At 39.1% G+C, this 17,412-nt stretch overlaps 1 protein-coding gene across 1 annotated transcript in view; it reads left to right on the top strand.

Annotated features, from left to right (window-relative positions):
- The first annotated feature begins 10,268 nt into the window (after window positions 1–10,268).
- The window catches only part of Nmd3 (NMD3 ribosome export adaptor), a 31,737-nt gene continuing 24,593 nt past the window's right edge, over window positions 10,269–17,412 (top strand). The window contains exons 1-5 of the mRNA XM_027391781.2: window positions 10,269–10,423; window positions 10,686–10,739; window positions 12,846–12,980; window positions 14,925–15,021; window positions 17,297–17,377. Of these exons, the coding sequence (XP_027247582.1) occupies window positions 10,696–10,739; window positions 12,846–12,980; window positions 14,925–15,021; window positions 17,297–17,377 (357 nt within the window). The 5' untranslated portion in view covers window positions 10,269–10,423; window positions 10,686–10,695. The remainder of the gene's footprint in view (window positions 10,424–10,685; window positions 10,740–12,845; window positions 12,981–14,924; window positions 15,022–17,296; window positions 17,378–17,412) is intronic.

The raw sequence follows: 17,412 nt of genomic DNA, 5'->3' as shown, positions 1-17,412 counted from the left end.
TGTTTTCTTAATGACTGACACTATGACTAGGTTGAAATAGAATCTTAATATAGCTTTAATTCACCTTTCTCCGATTGCTAGTGAGTTTGAAAGTTTTTTTTTTCATGTTGACCATTTGTATTTCATCTTTTGTGAACTGTTTGTTCATTTCATTAGACTCTTTATAGGTTTTTGGTTTCTTGGTTTTATTTTTTGTGTGTTCTTGCTATTATCTGTCAGACTCATAGCTGGCAAATATTTTCTTCTATTCTGTAGGTTGCACTTCACAAGATCAACTGTCTCCTTTGCAGTATGGAAATGTTAATTTTATGAGGTTCCATTTATTGGCTGCTTACCTTATATTCTGAACACCTGGACTCTTATTCCCAAAGTCTTTACCCCTGCCTATATCTCCTCATTTACTACTCGCTATGTTTTTCTGTTTTATTGTTTCAGGTTTTACATTAAGGGCTTTGAAGCTCTTAGAATTGATTTTTTGTGCTGGATAAAGATGGGAATCCAGCTTCACTTGTCTACATGTGATATTCAATTTCTCCAGCACCGTTGTCAATGAATGAGGTTGTCTTTTAATTAATGTGTATTTTGGACATCTCTGTAAAAAGATTTGGGCTGCAGTTGTGTAGGTTTAAATCTGAAACTTCTTGTGAAATATTCTTCAAGACCATGGACACTTGAAATGAGGAACAGCAGGGGACTCACTTATTTGGGACTCAGTGCAGAGCCTTTATTCTTAACCATAGTATACTGTTGCAGCTTTGATTACAAAATACATAGTGTGTAAGATACCAGTCTGTAATGTTGGCTTTTTTCCTGCTGGACAAAGAGCAGCTTTTTAATAAGTTACTACTTGAGCCTTCTTTCCAGAAGATAAATGTGAAGAACATGGTGTCCTGCCAAGGAAATACTTGTTGGAGTGTGAAGGCAGTATTCTGACAAAACTCTGAAAACATCCTCTTGCTTTCAAGAGATGTATTATCCTAGCCTGGCATCAGTTCAGCAAATCTCCTTCATCTTCCCCTTTTTGTTTAACCACATTTTGTAACATAATGTTGAATACAGCAGCTCAACGTTGAGTCATTTCTTGATGTTGGGAGGTCCCCCCCATTAAAATTAACAGAAACAAGCAAACTATCAATATAAACATTGTAGCATAGGAAGAGCTTGCAATCTTAAATTGATTAAATTAATTTGACTTCCCCAAGCCATCAGCAATACCCTCCAAAAATCTGTCACCAGATAGTTCATACAATTATTCTGCAAACATATGATTTAATATCAGACTGTAATTTCAATATTTCTTGAGTCATATTACCCTGATTTAATAAAAGTTCCTAACCTTATCCCAAAGGAACAAGGTCTGATTCCAGTGCAATGAATAGAATCACATTCCAATTATCTCTTAATGGTAATTGTCTTTGTAAGATAATAACTGGGTCACCTAACATAACCATAGTGGATTCTAAGTCAGTGGTTTCAACATGCAACCTACTATTTATATGTCTTTGAGTGTTCCATAATTTTTCTAAAGCATGTTTAAATATAATGTACATTTTGAATGCTTTGATACAGGACTACTCCAGGAGTAGCAGCAGTAGCAGTAATGGCAACATTTCCCAACACATTGGCAATAATTAGTTCAACTATTCTTTCAGTTATTTTCTTCATTTGGTCCAGATATATGATAAAGTATAGACATAGAAGGAGATTCTTCCCAGGCTCAACTGATCTGTACGGGCATCTAAACTCCAATTTGGGCTCAAAGTACATAAATGCTCTGGTAACTCAAATTAACAGGAACATAGAACAATTGGAACAAGATGCATAGCCTACAGATTGATTCCAAGTAGTTTTTCTAGTCATAAAGAAATAAGAAAGATAAACACATACCAAAAGCAAGAGATTTCAGTTTATAAAAAGAATTAAAAGGATCCCTCCTCACATTGTATGAGGAACACCAATTTCTGGAGCCTCTACATTCTATACTGATGTAAATAAGCCAGGAAAATCATGTTATAAGTCAGCAAAAATAAGTAAAGAGGCTTGAAGCCCTTATGATTCTGTTCAAAAGTCAGAATTATATGCTTTTCTCATGAACATTCTCCAGAACCTCTCTAACTCTCCATATGCACAAAGAGTTATTTTACATATTGAAACCCCTGAGCTTATTCCAGATGATTCAGAATTAACTTTGTTATTTATTCAATTGTAAGAAATAATCAGAAATAGAAATCATCCCTTGTATATAACACGTATCAGATCCTATATGAGTCTACCAGGCATTCTACCACAATGCAATGATGAAATTGATCAGCTGTTTGTAGGAAATGTGCTAGAAGCCTCAGAATTTTATAAGAAACACCATGTTAAAAGCAAGGGTTTGAAGAAAGATTTTCCTATCGCTTGGCAGCAAGCCAAGGAAATGTCATACTTGTCCTTTGTATAACCAAATTCCATTACCTGCAGGAAATAAGCCAAGTGTACTCAAAGAAATGAAATTTGGCAAATGGATGTGTTTCATTTTGAGCAGTTTGGAAAATTAAACTGTGTACAACATACTGCTGTGGAACAATCTTTTTGTAAACTAGAGATATGTATTACTCTCATTGGCTAATAAAGAACTGACTGGCCTATAGCTGGGCAGTAGGAGGTTAGGCAGAACAGAATAAGAGGACGCTGGGGGAAAGAAGGCCAGAGTCAGAGGATTCGCCATCCAGATGCAGAACAAGTAGGACACACAAACTGGGCCAGAGGCAAAAGCCTTGAGCCTCCTGGCAGCACATAGATGAATAGAAATCAGCTAAGTTGTAAGAGCTAGTTAGTAACAAGCCTGAGCTATTAGTCAAGCATTTATAACTAATCTTAAGTCTCTGTGTTGGTTATTTGGGAATAACCAACTTCTGGGACATGAAAACACCGACAGAAGGTGCCTGACATCTGGCATAGATCTACATGAGACCTAAAAAAGCTTATAAAATGTTCTAAACACACAAAAACTGAATCAAACTCAACTTCCTAGTCCTGTATTTCTCATGCTGGCAACAGTACAGAGACACATCTGGCAGCTGCCAGTACACCATGAGCTAAGCCACATGGTGAGTTCCCTCAGTCTCTCACATGGATGTTGGTACATTGAGGCATCTCTCAGCAGCTGCCTATGGGCTTAAGCTGCCTGGGCAAGCTCCACTGGCGAGCTTCATGGCAGGTTTGGAGTTTTGCTCATGCAGACAGAAAAAGATTCCAGATACATAGTAAAGTCAAATTCAGATGGAAAAAAAAACCTCTAAATGGGTTACAGAGTTTTAAAAATATACATAGACTTTGGAAAGAGAAGAGAAAGTGCATATACAGTCTTATATTAAAAATGCAGTTTTAAAATAATAACATCCTTAAAAGGGGAGTAAAGTAATATAAAAGAAATAAGCCACATAAAGATGTAAAATACACTCGAGAGTCTGGATCCTGTATGTTATTGTGTTGCTTTTAGATTTTTTGAGTGCTAATGAGTGAATGTTAACTGTTAAAGGACATTTGATGATAAAAGCTGCTAGATTAAATGAACCTATATATTTTAAAAATATCTTGACTTTGGAAATTTAAGTCAAAAGGTGTGTTACGTTGCAGGAGAGGTTATGTTTTTATTCTCATAGAGTGAAATGCTATGGATTCATTCCAGGTTAAAGAAAATCAGTTTTGATTGGGGAAGCCCCCCCTGAAATCCTGGCTACAGACATAAAGAAATAAACCTAAAAGAACTGTAAGACGTGATGTACACTTTACCTGCTCAAACATAAAGCAAACAAGCAAAAAACTTCTTTGACTGGTGTGTACAATGTACAATCTATACTTGTATGAAGCAGACATGCATAATACCTTTAAACATTTGTGTATTTTCAGAACAAGGGGACCAGACACCAGATGGCCCACGTGATCCAGCATCCAGAACAGCTTCAAGGCTGCTGGCTGAGATGGTCCAACCTTACAAACTACTCCAGTCAAGACCTCACAATTATCCTAATTTTCTCAAGGTCCCCCAAAAGATAACAATGCCTACAAACAACAGGAAGTAGTCTAGAGAACAATGCCCGAGATGGAGTATGGGTGGGTTTTGGTTATTCAATGGATTATAGATGTTTGTCATTGTTTAGGGGGGTTGGTTAGAAGTTGTTATTGGTCATAGTAAAAAAAAAAAAGCTAAACAAAAATGTTAAATTCAAAGATCTCTTCCTAAAGGAAAAAATGGGGAATATGATATAGAAATGATGAGATAAAAGGGTAGTTTATTGAATCTACTTTAATCCAAAAAATTACTGTTAATTTCAAAATATTTTACATTGGTAGGGATTTTAGTTTATTGATACAAATCTAAAGTTAATTTTGTTATACCATATGTAGGTTCCTACTCTTCTTTATGATATTATACTTATGTAGGTCATTTAAAATGTAATATATAATTGAGAAATGCAGATTAATAGTCATCTTTAATAATCAAACTTATAGTCATGTTAGGTATCTTTTCAAGATCATATACAGATATATTTAGATAGATAGATGGTCTTTAATCATTTCAAAGAACTAAAGAATATGGCATTTAAGATATTTAATATCATAAGACATGTGTCATGACAGTGAGACATGTCTTTTCCTGGCAGCACCAATCTACTTCAGAGAAGATGATAGTCATTGAAGAAACTCTGTATGGAGTTTGTTTTCTTTATGGCAAAAGCTAGCCATTTGGGAAAAAACTGCCCTTGCTTTCATTGCTGACAGTATACTGTCTGAACTGGACCAGCAGAATGAAAAAAAAAAAAAAAAAAAAAAAAAGGAAGCAACTGCCAAACTAGGACAGTCCTTCAAAATCCCACATGCACCCTATCCCCCTTAAGTAAGGCATTAAGTAATTGTATATATTGCTCTTCAATTAACAGGGAATTTCTCCTTTCTTTTCTCTTAGTGCTAAAAGTTTTTCTTACTTTCCAGTGGACTCCTTCTCTTTCAGTCCATGATGTCTTTACTGAAAGTTGCACGGCATTCTTCAAGTCCCATGTTGGACACCAGATGTAAAAGATAGGGGTAGAGGAGGCCACAAACTTTAAAAAGTTACTAACTGAACTGTTTTTGTTTTCAAGGGATGTCTGGCAAGTGCACTGCCCTGCCCTGATGTCAGTTCAGCAACTCTCCTTCATCTTCTATTTTGTTCCATTGATCTACATGTCTGTTTTTGTGCCAGTCTCATACTGCTTTTATTACTATAGCTTGTAGGGAGACACCATAACCACGCCTCCTAAGGGCTGGATACAGGTGTGTCCAACCACGCCCATAATGGTGTGGTCAAGGTGACATGGTAAAGGTTTAAACAGATAGCCAAGGCACATGATAGCACTCTTTTGTTTCATGCTTCTGCTCGCTCTGGTTTCCTGTCAATTGGCATTTACTTATTAAAGATATCCTGACCATTACTGGCTACGTATTAGTTATTCATTGTAATAATAGCTATGTGTTATGACTTGAAATCAGGAATAGTGATACCTCCTGCATGGTTCCTTTTGCTCAGAATTTCTTTGGCTGTCCAAGTTCTTTTTGTACTTCCCAATTAATTAAAAAAAAACTTTTTTTCTATCTCTGTGAAAAATATCATTAGAGTTTTGATGGGGGGTTTTATTGAATACAGGGATTGCTTTAGATAAGATAGTCATTTTCACAATATTGATTCTTTCAGTCTATGAAAATGAGGGGTGTCTCCATCAATTTCTTTCTTGAATATTTTAAAGGTTTCATTGTAGAGGCCTTTCATGTCTTTAAATAAATTTATTCCAAGGTATTTCTTTTAAAAAGGTAATTGTATATGGGAGTTTTTTTTTTCCTTGATTTCTTCTCCAGCTTGTTTGTTATTGGTAAACAGAAAGGTCATTAAATTCTGTGTTGTATGTGTTAATTTTCATCTGTAGTGCTATATTTTGTTGTAATCTAACAAAAAAAATATTGCCTGAAGATCAGAGTGCAGAGGTGAGCCACTAGTTAGCCACACAGCTAAGAGTTAAGCTACTAGCTAGTCACACACACACACACACACACACACACACACACACACACACACACACACACACACACACACACACTAAGTCACTAGTTATCCATAGAGGACTGGCAGTAGTGGCCACACCTTTAATCCCAGCACCGGGAGACAGAAGCAGCTCAAGACTATCCTGGGCTACATGAGAGTGATTCAGTCTAAAAGAGAAACAGAGCTCACACCTTTGATCCCAGCACTTGGGTCGACATGCCTTTAATACAAGGCAGGAGCTCAGTGCAGTCTAGGCAGCGTGAGGAGCAGTACAGTTTGGAGATGCATTCTGAGGTTCAGTGAACTACCCCTTCGGTCTGAGCTTTAGTAGAGGTGAGAACTCTCCAGTGGCTGGCTGCTTTGCTTTTATGATCTTCAGCTTGAACCCTAAGATCTATCTCCAGGTTTTTATTATTCATGCTACAATCACTTTGCTGAAAGTGCATAACAATCCCAAGAGATTTCCCTCCCCTTTCCTGGTGTGTGTACCTGCTCGTGAGTATGCATATGTGTGCAGGTGCACATAATCCTGTGTAGGTCAGAGGTTGACTGGTGTCTTCCTTGATTACTGCCAACCTTACTGTTTGAGATAGGCTCTCTTTCTGAACCTGGAGCTCACTGATTTGCCTATATTGACTGGCTAGTACGACCCGGAGACTAGTGTGTCTCTTCTTACCCAACTATGGGATTACAGGCACACCTCACCATGCCCGGCCTTTAAAAACATTTTTATTTTTAATTATGTGTTGGGTCTGAGTGTGTATATGTGCACATGAGTACAGGAGGCTACAGAGGCTAGAGGTATCAGATCCCCTTTGAGCTGGAGTTACAAGCCATTGTAAGTTGCCAATGTGGGTACTGGGAACTGAATTCTGGTCCCCTGCAAGAACATTATGCATTCTTAGCCATTGAGCCATCTCTCCATCCCATACCCAGCTTTTTATGTGGTTGCAGGGGATCCAAACCCAGGTCCTCAAGCCTGCATGGCAAGCACCTTACTGATTCAGCTATCTCCCCAGCTGCCAGTTCTAAGATTTCTGTTGGAGTCCTTAGGTCTGTTATGTATAGGTTCTTATCATTGCAAATAAGAGTATTTTGATTTCCTCCTTTCTTATTTTTAATCCTTATTTTATGTCTCTTGTTTTGCCACTCTAGCTAAAACTTCCAATACTATATTGAAAGTGGAGAACATACACTCTCTTGTCTGTTATAGTAGAAATTAAGCATATCTTTTTAAAAGTAACTATGATTTATATTGTAGTTAAATTTCAATGTTTATTATGAATATAGAAAACATACATGACTTATGGAGCTGGAGAGATGGCTCAGTAACTAAGAGCATCTGCTGCTCTTTCAGAGGACCATGGTTTGGTTCTCAGGCCCCATGTTGGGCAGCTTAAAACCACCTGAAACTACAGCTCCAGGGGATCTGATGCCTTCTTCTGACCTCCATAGGCACCTGCATACACATGGAATATAGTTATTCAGACACACATACATATAAACACAAATACATCTATGCAATTTCTGTATGTTTCTCTTGTATCTTGATATCTTGTTGAGTTCACTTATCAGTTCTAGGAACTTTTCTTGGGATTTCTCATGCAAACAATAATGCCATTTGTCTTTTGAGGCAGTTTCCTTTCTTTCTTATTTTATTTTTTTTTGTTGGTTTTTCGAGACAGGGTTTCCCTGTGGCTTTGGAGGCTGTCCTGGAACTAGCTCTTGTAGACCAGGCTGGTCTCGAACTCACAGAGATCCACCTGCCTCTGCCTCCCGAGTGCTGGGATTAAAGGCGTGCGCCACCAACGCCCGGCTCTTATTTAATTTTTTATGAACATACTTTTAATTCCTTTTTCTTGTCTTATTGCACTGGATTGGACTTCTACCATGTTGACCAAGAGTGGTAGGAATAAACATTTTTGCTTCTTCCCAGTCTTAGAGGGGAGTATAGATTGTACATATTCTTTATTATAAATTATAATTATAAATTATATAAATTAGGGAAGTTTCCTCTATCCTTATTTTTTAAAGAATTTTTGTTGTGAAATAATTTTGTATTTTGTCAGTTGTTTCTTCTCTGTTTCTTCTCTGGTATGTTTGTGTGCTACTTTAGGTTCTTAAGTTCGCTAATGGAGTTAATGTGCTGATTCTGTAGTACTGATAATATCAATTCAGTCTTGCATCCCCTTAGAAGAAATCCCAGTTGGTCATAGTATATCATTTATGATGCTACTGAACTACATTGGCAGTCGTGAGGGCTTTGATTGGGAGGGCCTCACACATGTTGAACATCTCCTTCACAGGTGAATTGATGGCTCCAGTGTTTAATGATTCTTACATCCATGTTTAAGGATATGTTGCTGTGCAGTTTTCCTTCTTCATACCATCTTCAGTTTTGGTATACAGATAGTAGTTGCTCTGTAAAGAATAGGGTATGCTTCTTTCTCAGCTCCTCCGTGGCAGAGAGTGTACAGAATTTGTGCCACCTGTTCTTGAGACATGTGCTTTAGTTCTCCAGGGAAATGATTTGGACCCGGTGGGAATGGGAGGAGTTTTCAAGTTACACATCCAATTTCCTTACTAGTTAATGAGTAACTCAAATGCTTTTATATTAGGGAGTATTACTAGTTGGTGGACCTAAGGAATTAGTCTATTTCATTCAAGTTGTTGAATTTGTCTGTGTAACTTCATCATAGAATTCCCTTATAAACTTTGCCAGTTACTTATATATCTTCTTCTGAAACTGTTGTAGAACATTACAGATTTTGTCAACTTTTGTTTCTTTGATGGAGTCTCTGCTAGAGCCAAATGGAATGCTATCAATGGACTGGTGATCTGCTTTTGCTTAACTCCACCGATAATTCATAGAAACTATTTCTGTTTTCTTAGTTTATTTCTTTTATTAACATCTTCAGAAGGATGTAACTTCGTGTCATTGTTAGGGTTACTCTTGCTTTGATGAAACACCATGACCAAAAGCAAGTTAGGGAGAAAATGTTTTTTTTTCTGCTTACGTTGCTATGTCACAGTTCATCATCAAGGAAGTCAGGACAAGCAGGGCAGGAACTTGGAGTCAGGAGCTGATGTAGAGGCCATGGAGGGGTGCTGCTTACAGGCTTGCTCCTGGTGACTTGCTTAGCCTGTTTTCTTATGGAACCCAGGACCTCCAGCCCAGGGATGGCACCACCCACAATGGGCTGAGCCCTCCTCCACCAATCACTAATTAAGAAAATGCCCTACAGGCTTGTCTACAGCTCAGTCTTATGGAAGCTTTTTTTTTTTTTTTTTTTTTTTTTATTGCGGTTCCCTCCTCTCAGATGACTTTAGCTTGTGTCAAATTGACATAAAGCTATCCAGCACACTTTGCATAGGTGAAAATATCTTTATTGGGGCTTGAGAGATGGCTCAGAGGTTAAGAAGACATGGCTTCTGTTTCCTGTACCCACAAAGTGGTTCACAACCAGTTGTCTCCTTCTGATCTCCTCTGGCATTAGACGTGCATTTAGTACAGACACACATGCAGGCGAAACACTCAAAAGAAAGTAAATTTAAGTTTCTTAGAAATATTAGGATCTCCTTTTGACACCAGTTTCTGAAACCACATTGTAACTGTTGCTTACATATCTATTTTCATCTATTTTGTGAATTCGCTTCTCAGAAAAAACATGTCCGGATTATTTCTTTAAGAATAATTTCCTTTGGTGAAAAACATTTCAGTTTTTTCTGCTTATCATTAAAAAAGTACAATGTAATCTAGGAGAACGTTATCAGATTTTTATTTTTTGTTGTTTAGTAAACAGTGATTTGATATGCTTAGGCTATCTACGGTGATATTCATATTGGGCAATTTTTAGAAAGGTTTATCTATCCTATGTATATGAGTGTTTTGCCTGGATGACCATATGTGCACCACCGCATCAGATCCTCTAGAACTAGAACTGTGGGTGGCTGAACCCACCTCGTGGGTGCTGGAAATTGAACCCAGGTAAGAACAATTGGCTTATAGTCGGTGAGCCATCTCTCCAGGTCCTATATAGAGCATCTTCAGGGTATGGGAAGGGTGAAAAGCAGAGGGAGGACTACACAACCCCAGCAGCGGTGACCAGAGCTCCCTGCCTGCTCAGCTCGCCCCGCCTCTCATGACCCGCTACCTCCATAGGCCCCGCCCTTTGCTACACGTGTACCTTACCTTTGACCCGCCCACCCTCCCCTTTCACCGGAGTCGTTTTGAACACGGAACTTCCGGTCCTGCTATCGCGAGACATTCCCAGTGGCGTTGGCCCGCTGAGGCAACTGGCAGGGAGTCCCGGCCTGGCGGGCTGCCGGTATCTTGCCCTTCCCCTTGCCACGCAGGAGCTGGTAGGTTCTGGGGTCGCGATCCGTCTCCTGGCGCCCGCACTGGCCCGTGGAGGGAGCGGGCCGGGCCCTGCACCCCGGCCGCGAGCGGACCGCGTGGGTGCGGCGGGGCAGGGCGGTGCGGAGGCCGGCTCCACGCGGGGCCGCGCGCGGCCTGAGGTCGTGTGTGGAGGACGCCTCCGAAGCCACCCACCCGGGGCCCGACCTGCACGGCCGACGCCACGGGACGTAAGGCTGCTCATCGGTCCCTCCCTTCCTTTAATAGGTCCGGAACGATGGAGTATATGACAGAATCGGTTGATCGCAGCCCCGGACACATGTGAGTCGCGAGCCTCCCTCTCCTTCCTTAGTTTGCAGATCGTGAAATGAGCCCTGGAAAACTTTGAGCGGCAGAAGCCCTTTTCTCAGTTGGAAAAAAAAATCAAGTCTTAATCCCTTAGGAAATCTAATTCATTTTAATTGATTCAGTTCATTTCTAAGTTCGATCTAGAACATGCATGCTTCATCCTAGACGACCTGCCAGAGAGGCACCGCACATACGGATGTTTTGAGTTCATAACTCAGTTCCTCCAACACACGAGCCACACACTGAGAACTCAGTAGCCACATAAAACTAGTGGCTACCGCTGGAAGTTTATTATATTTTTCTTTTGGGCAACAGTGTCAATGGTTCACAAACTTTTTTTTTTTTTTTCAAATCTACTTCAAATAGAGTCCTGCAGTGTAGCCCCAACTCCGCATGAAATTCACCCTGTAGCCAAGACTGACATTGGGAGCCTGGCCCTCCAGCCTTAGCCTCCCCAGTGCTGAGGTTATGTCAAGCCCAGTTCACAAAATTTTTCTGCTTCCAGTACACTATAGAGTTATACTTCTGTCTAGAGCTTCAGCAGATATCGATCCTGCCCTGTAGTCGGTTTTTCTTTTTAAGATTAATTTTAACGTAAAAGTTAATGCGTTTCATTATGACATTTTTATGTATACATATGTATGAGTATACATATATTTAACATTGTACAGTGCTCATATTTACCCTACTGCTGTGCTTCACTGTCTCCCGCCTCCCACTGATCCCTTTTCTCCCCCTAATAACCTTTCTGTTTTCATGTTATACATACCTTATCTTTTACCGTGGGTCCCAGTAACTGAACTGTTCCTAATGTCGTGGAGATAGTGCTCTGAACAAAGGCATCTGGTCGGATGTGACCTACACAGGGTAGTGTTTAGAAGATTAAAGAGAAACTGCACTTACATGTTGCTTGTTTTGGTTGTTTCCTTGTTTAGTTTTGCTTTTTGAAACAGTCTCACCATGTTAAGCCCCACCTGTCCTAGAACTCAGAGATCTGCCTGCCTCTGCTTCCTAAGGGCTGGGCCTAAAGGTGTGCACCATCACACTGGGCTGTCTTACTTTTTGTTCACATGGGATCTGCTTCAGTTTTTACCATTGATGTTACACTATTTTCCTTGTTAATCTCTTTTTTCCTTAGTTTTCCAATTTTAAAGAAGGGATGATGAATGACTAGAATATATCTGTCATTGCATGAAGTTCTGTTGCACAGTGCCATTGTCAGATTTTTGTTTAAATTAAAGATAAAGAAGAGGAGGAGGAGGAAGGCGCAAGATGAGACACAGGATGAGACATATTAGACATATTAACCAGTTTATTATAGGCCTGGCAGAGTAAGGAGAGTAAGAGAGAAGAGAAACAGTGTAAATGGCTGACCACCATGGCTGGTCACCATAGAGAGGGAGAGAGAGAAGAGAAGCAGAAGTAGACAGAGAAGAGGAGAAGTGTAGAGAGAGTGCAAATGGGCAGGGATCTGTCTTTTAAAGGGGTTCCCTGCAGTTGCAGCCTCCTTATTTTTTTGGGTCAATGTTCCAGGGCTCTTCTTCACTCTTTAAGATTGCTTTTTTTTTTTTTTTTTTTTTTTTCCTGTCTTAATTTGAGACAGAGTCTCATTGTGTAGTCCTGGGTGACCTGGGACTCACAGAACTGTGTTCCCTGCTTCCTGGTTGTTAATTTTAAAGGGGTTTCCCACCATGCTCAGCTTGTCCTATTTTGGCTTTAAAAGTTGTTTTACATGTGTGTGCATGAGTGTATATGTGTGTGTGCCATGTACATTCAGGATCCCACAGAGATCAGAAGAATAAGGGTTGAATCTCTTGGAACTGGAGTTATAGTTGGTTGTAAGCTGCCACTTGGGTGCTAAAAACTGTTTCCAGGTCTTTGATTTGATGGATGGATGGAGGGAGGGAGGAGGAGGGAGGAGGGAGGAGGGTGGGTGGTGGTGGGTGGGGGTGTGTGTGTGTGTGTGTGTGTGTGTGTGTGTGTGTATGTATGTATGTATGTATGTATGTATGTATGTGTTTTTTTGCCTAGTGAATTTATAAAATCTAATTGGAAAATTTTTATACTTATCTTCTCAAGCTTGTGCTGTGAGTGTGGTGTTCCAATTAGCCCAAATCCTGCCAACGTTTGTGTGGCTTGTTTGAGAAGTAAAGTTGACATCAGCCAAGGTGTTCCAAAGCAGGTCTCCATTTCTTTCTGCAAACAGTGTCAAAGGTATGGTACTGTATGTTACTTGTTTAGCTTTCTTAAGTTGATATTCATACAGAGAGCCACTGGGATGTGCTGGGATTACACCAAAGTACCAGAAGGAAGCATGTGCAATTGAGATTTAATTTTTACTTAGGTTGATGGTACCAAAGATTTTATAATTTGCGATTTCCTAATGTGCTTTCTACTGTCCTACTAATTTGGTAAAGATAGTAAAAGTCCTTGTATAAAAGTATTTTGAATTTGACAGTAGAAGATGCCTTCTGAGAGTGGATGTTTCATTCCTTCTTTAGTTTCATTCTTTCAGTTGTTGGCACAAGCTACCTACATCTGGTGGTTCATTGAGAGACAAAACTTGCCAGTGAATATAAAAATTTTATTCCTGTAATTTCCCAAATAGGTTTAGCACTTGGCTTTGTATATGTGGAGGTTGTCTGTCCCCCCCCCCCCCCAAGAAATCAAAATGTGTCTCCTCAGAATATCTGTGTGCACATACACAAGTCCATGTACTTAGTGTACTGTTTGGGGGATTTAGAGTGAGTGAGCCTGGTAAGTATGAGGCTTTTCATTTGTTATAAATATTTATCATTAAGCACATGGTGGGGTTTTGCTAGTCAGTGAATCTAGTTTATCTTGGATTTCATAGCCACTGGTTTTCTGCAATGCTCAGGTATAGTTTCTCTGAGTCTGAATTTTCTTAGGAGAATGAAGGGATTTTATTAGATGATAGGTAATATTTGAAACACCATTTAAAAGTACTTACAAACAAATGTTTTTTCTTGAAGCATGAAAATCAAAGTGTTTAACCATTTAGTAACCACCAAAAGGAAGCATTTACATAACTCATTTGAGAGTATTTAACAAATAAGATAAACAAATAAATACTGTGTACTAGTCCTTGGAAGAGCAGGTTAAACTTTTTTTAATATACAAAAAGGATTTATACTTCACTTCGCTTTACTTTAATGAGGTTTAATTAATTATTATTATTTTTTCAAGGCAATGTTCCTTGAAACTTGCCCTGTAGACCAGGCAGGCCTCGAACTCAGAGATTGCCTGTCTCTGACTCCTAAGTAGGGTACATCAAAGGCATGTATCACCAATGCTTGGCTTAATGAGGCTTATTTTGGAAATTGTGTTTTTCAGCTTAAAAATTGAAACAACTTGATGACAAACTTGTTAATACATGGTGTTGTATTGTACTGTGTTTCTGGGTTTTTGGTGTGTGTGAGAAATAAGCATTTCTCAAACATTTTAAAAGTATAAAATAAACAATTTTAGTGCCATTTTGCCATCATTCTTACCTCTTTGTCAGTATAGCTTCAAGGAAAATTTGGGCATATTGCCTTCCTTACTGGAATTTTTAGAAATTCTGTTTTTCTTTTATTTATTGTATGTTAGTATGTGCATTTGAGTGCAGTGCCCCTGAAGACCAGGGGCATTGAATACCCTTAGAGCTAGAGCTTTATTTATGGGCTGCCAATAGTGAGTGCTGGAAACCCAATTCGAGTCCTTAACTGCTGAGTCATCTCTCCAGCCCTCCTTGGTGGAATTGTGTTTTATTTTTTGTAATGTTTATGAATTTATTTGGTATGTATGTGCTTGTTGCCATGCTATGTATGTAGAGGCCAGAGGGTGACATTCTTCCACTATTCGAGCTCTCATCATCAGGCCTGGCAGCACACTTTACTCTCTGAGCTGTCTTCAGTATCTCTTAGCTGGAATTGAAGTGGTAAAATATATAATAGATACCTCAGATGGGCTTTCTCAGAATTTCAGTTTTGAGCTAAAGATGTGGACTCTCTTGGGGTTTTTAATCTTTTTAGGTTAAGGCTTCAGAGTAGCTTTGGCTATTACTCCTGGTTAATAATGAGTATAATTTCTGCATATCCAATGGAAATTGCTATTTTTTTCTAAGAAGTGGCAGATTAGTATGTTGTCTTCTTTCAGATATTTTCAGCCACCAGCATCTTGGGTACAGTGTGCTTTAGAATCCAGGGAGCTTCTTGCTTTATGCTTGAAAAAAATTAAAGCACCTCTGAGTAAGGTAGGTGAAACAGTTAAAATAAAACATTTTCAGAAAATCTTTCCATGTGGGTTTGTTTTGTTTTGGTGACATTTGTTTGTTTTTCTCCTGTTTTCTTTTCCTTCTGTGTTTTGGTGCTGGACATTTAACCAAGGGCCTTGCCCATGTTTGCCAAGTACTCTACCACTGAGCCATTTTGCTAGTCCCATTACAAATGTTTTGATATACACTCTCTCTCTCTCTCTCATACACACACTCCTAATTTTTATATTGACCTTTGTTCAGCAGTAATATTTTTGTTTTTGTGTATGGGTCCTTTGGCCTGTGTGTATGTTTGTGCATTATGTGTGTACAGTGCTTCTGGAAGCCAGAAGAGGTTGTCGGATCCCCTGGAACTGGAGTTTCAGATGGTTGTGATCTGATCTGTTGGTGCTGGGAATCGAACCTCACGTCTCTGAAAGAGCAGCAAGTGCTTTAACCATTGAGCCATCGCTCTAGGTCTAGCAGTAATATTTTTAAGTTCTTATTAATTTTGTCCTTGGGTTTTTTTTAATTGTCTGGAGAGAAGCAATATAATCAGGATAACTAGAAGGAGAAAGGATGCTCCATTGAGTTTTTTTTTTTTTTTTAAAGGTTTTGTTGGGAATGGTGAGCATAGGTAAAAGATTTTAGGATTAGATGGAGGCAGAAGAGACTGGAGAACCATATGAAGATTGATTGTAGGAAATGAGACAGTGACTGAGGTATCTGGGATTACAGTAAAGGATAAAGAACTCAATAAAATTGGCAGTTGCCTCTCTAAGGAGAAGTGTGGTGAGCCTTCTGAATGCTGAAGTGATGTCAGGGTCTCGCCCTTCCTGCAGATGAAGGTTGGATGCTTTAGGAAGAACAGGCAGACTTATTTAGTGCCGTGTACATTTCCTCCTAATTACTGCAGATAGAAACTGGGGGTTGGGTGGTGGTGGTGGTGGTGGTGGTGGTGGTGGTGGTGGTGGTGGTGGTGGTGGTGGTGAGGAGGAAGACAATGAGACTGGAGGTGGGGTGGTTAGGAATCTGCTTATCATTCTATCTGACTTGATTTCTTGACTACTGGGATTTGCTGTAGCTCAGTCATATTAGGTGGGTTTTACTCACGTGGGTTTAGTACCACGTTAGCCTTGTTAGCCTTGGTTAGCCTTGTTCTCACCATATAGTATTTGATACCATTATAATCTGCTTGCTCATACTTTAAAGTCTCTTAACAGATTTTCCATGCACCTCTAGACCAGTATCATACTATCCACTCATGTGTGTCATAGATGCCATGAAGAGATCTTTTTCCATTAAATCTTGCTTGTTTATGTCAAAACAAATTTGTATTGCATTTTGCCAACGCTGGATACTTGGGCTTTGTACTAGTGAATGTGTCCCTCCTCTTTCTAGTATATAGATATTAAATCCTGTAGAATTATCTGGTAAGTAGCTGCTCTTGCTTCTCTTATTTCTGGATCCTCTTAGTTCAAGTTTCTACTCAGATTATTACAGAGCCTCCATTCTTGTTCTCTCAGTCTTTCTGTTCCAAAGCTCTTATTCTAAGCTTGCTTCATTTTATTTAATTCATCAAGAAGAGCAGTGAATGTTACAGTTATGTAGTGACTACATGAATATTTCTCAGATGAATGTTCATTCTTTAATTTTTTTTTTTAATGTCCATTGATGTTTTACTAGCATGTATGTCTGTGTGAAAGTATTGGATCCTCTAGAACTGGAACTACAGAAAGTTGTGAGCTGTCATGTGGGTGCTGGGAATTGAACCTGGGTCCTCTGGAAGAGCAGCCGTGCTCCTAACCACCAGGTCATCTCTCCAGCCCCCAAATGACCACTATTAAAAGGAAAAAATAAACAAACAACAACAACAAAAAGAAAGCTACAGACCAACATAGAATGATAATAACTTGAGTAGAAGCTTTTATTGTTTCTTTTGGGTATTGAAGTTACCAGTTCATTTTCTTATTTTAATATATATAGCTTGAAGAACAGTAACTTTTTTTTCTTCAAATAATTTTTTCACCTGTGAAAATACTTTTAATCCTTTTTGGTTCACTAGTGCAGTCATTGGGTTGCTGTTTCATTTGCTGCTTTTGTTGCTATGGCTTTAGTGATAAATCTTTTTTCCGTTTTTGTAGTGAATTGTATGTAATGAATCACATGTTCCCTCAAAGATCTTGTGTGTCTATTAATGAGGTATCCTTTCATCTTTCCATCCCTCAGGTGGAGACTTAACATTTCCTTTCCTTGTTTTAATATTTTATTGAAGGTACGACTTGTTGATGCAGGCTTTGTTTGGACTGAGCCCCATTCCAAGAGGCTTAAAGTTAAATTGACAATTCAGAAAGAGGTAAGGTGTTCATTTTTTTTTTTTTTTTCTAAACA

The sequence above is a fragment of the Cricetulus griseus genome (genome assembly GCF_003668045.3).
Source record: "Cricetulus griseus strain 17A/GY chromosome 1 unlocalized genomic scaffold, alternate assembly CriGri-PICRH-1.0 chr1_0, whole genome shotgun sequence".
NCBI classification, from domain to species: Eukaryota; Metazoa; Chordata; class Mammalia; order Rodentia; family Cricetidae; genus Cricetulus; species Cricetulus griseus.
The sequence above is the reverse complement of the archived record's forward strand: the minus strand, read 5'-3'. Positions and strand labels throughout refer to the sequence as shown.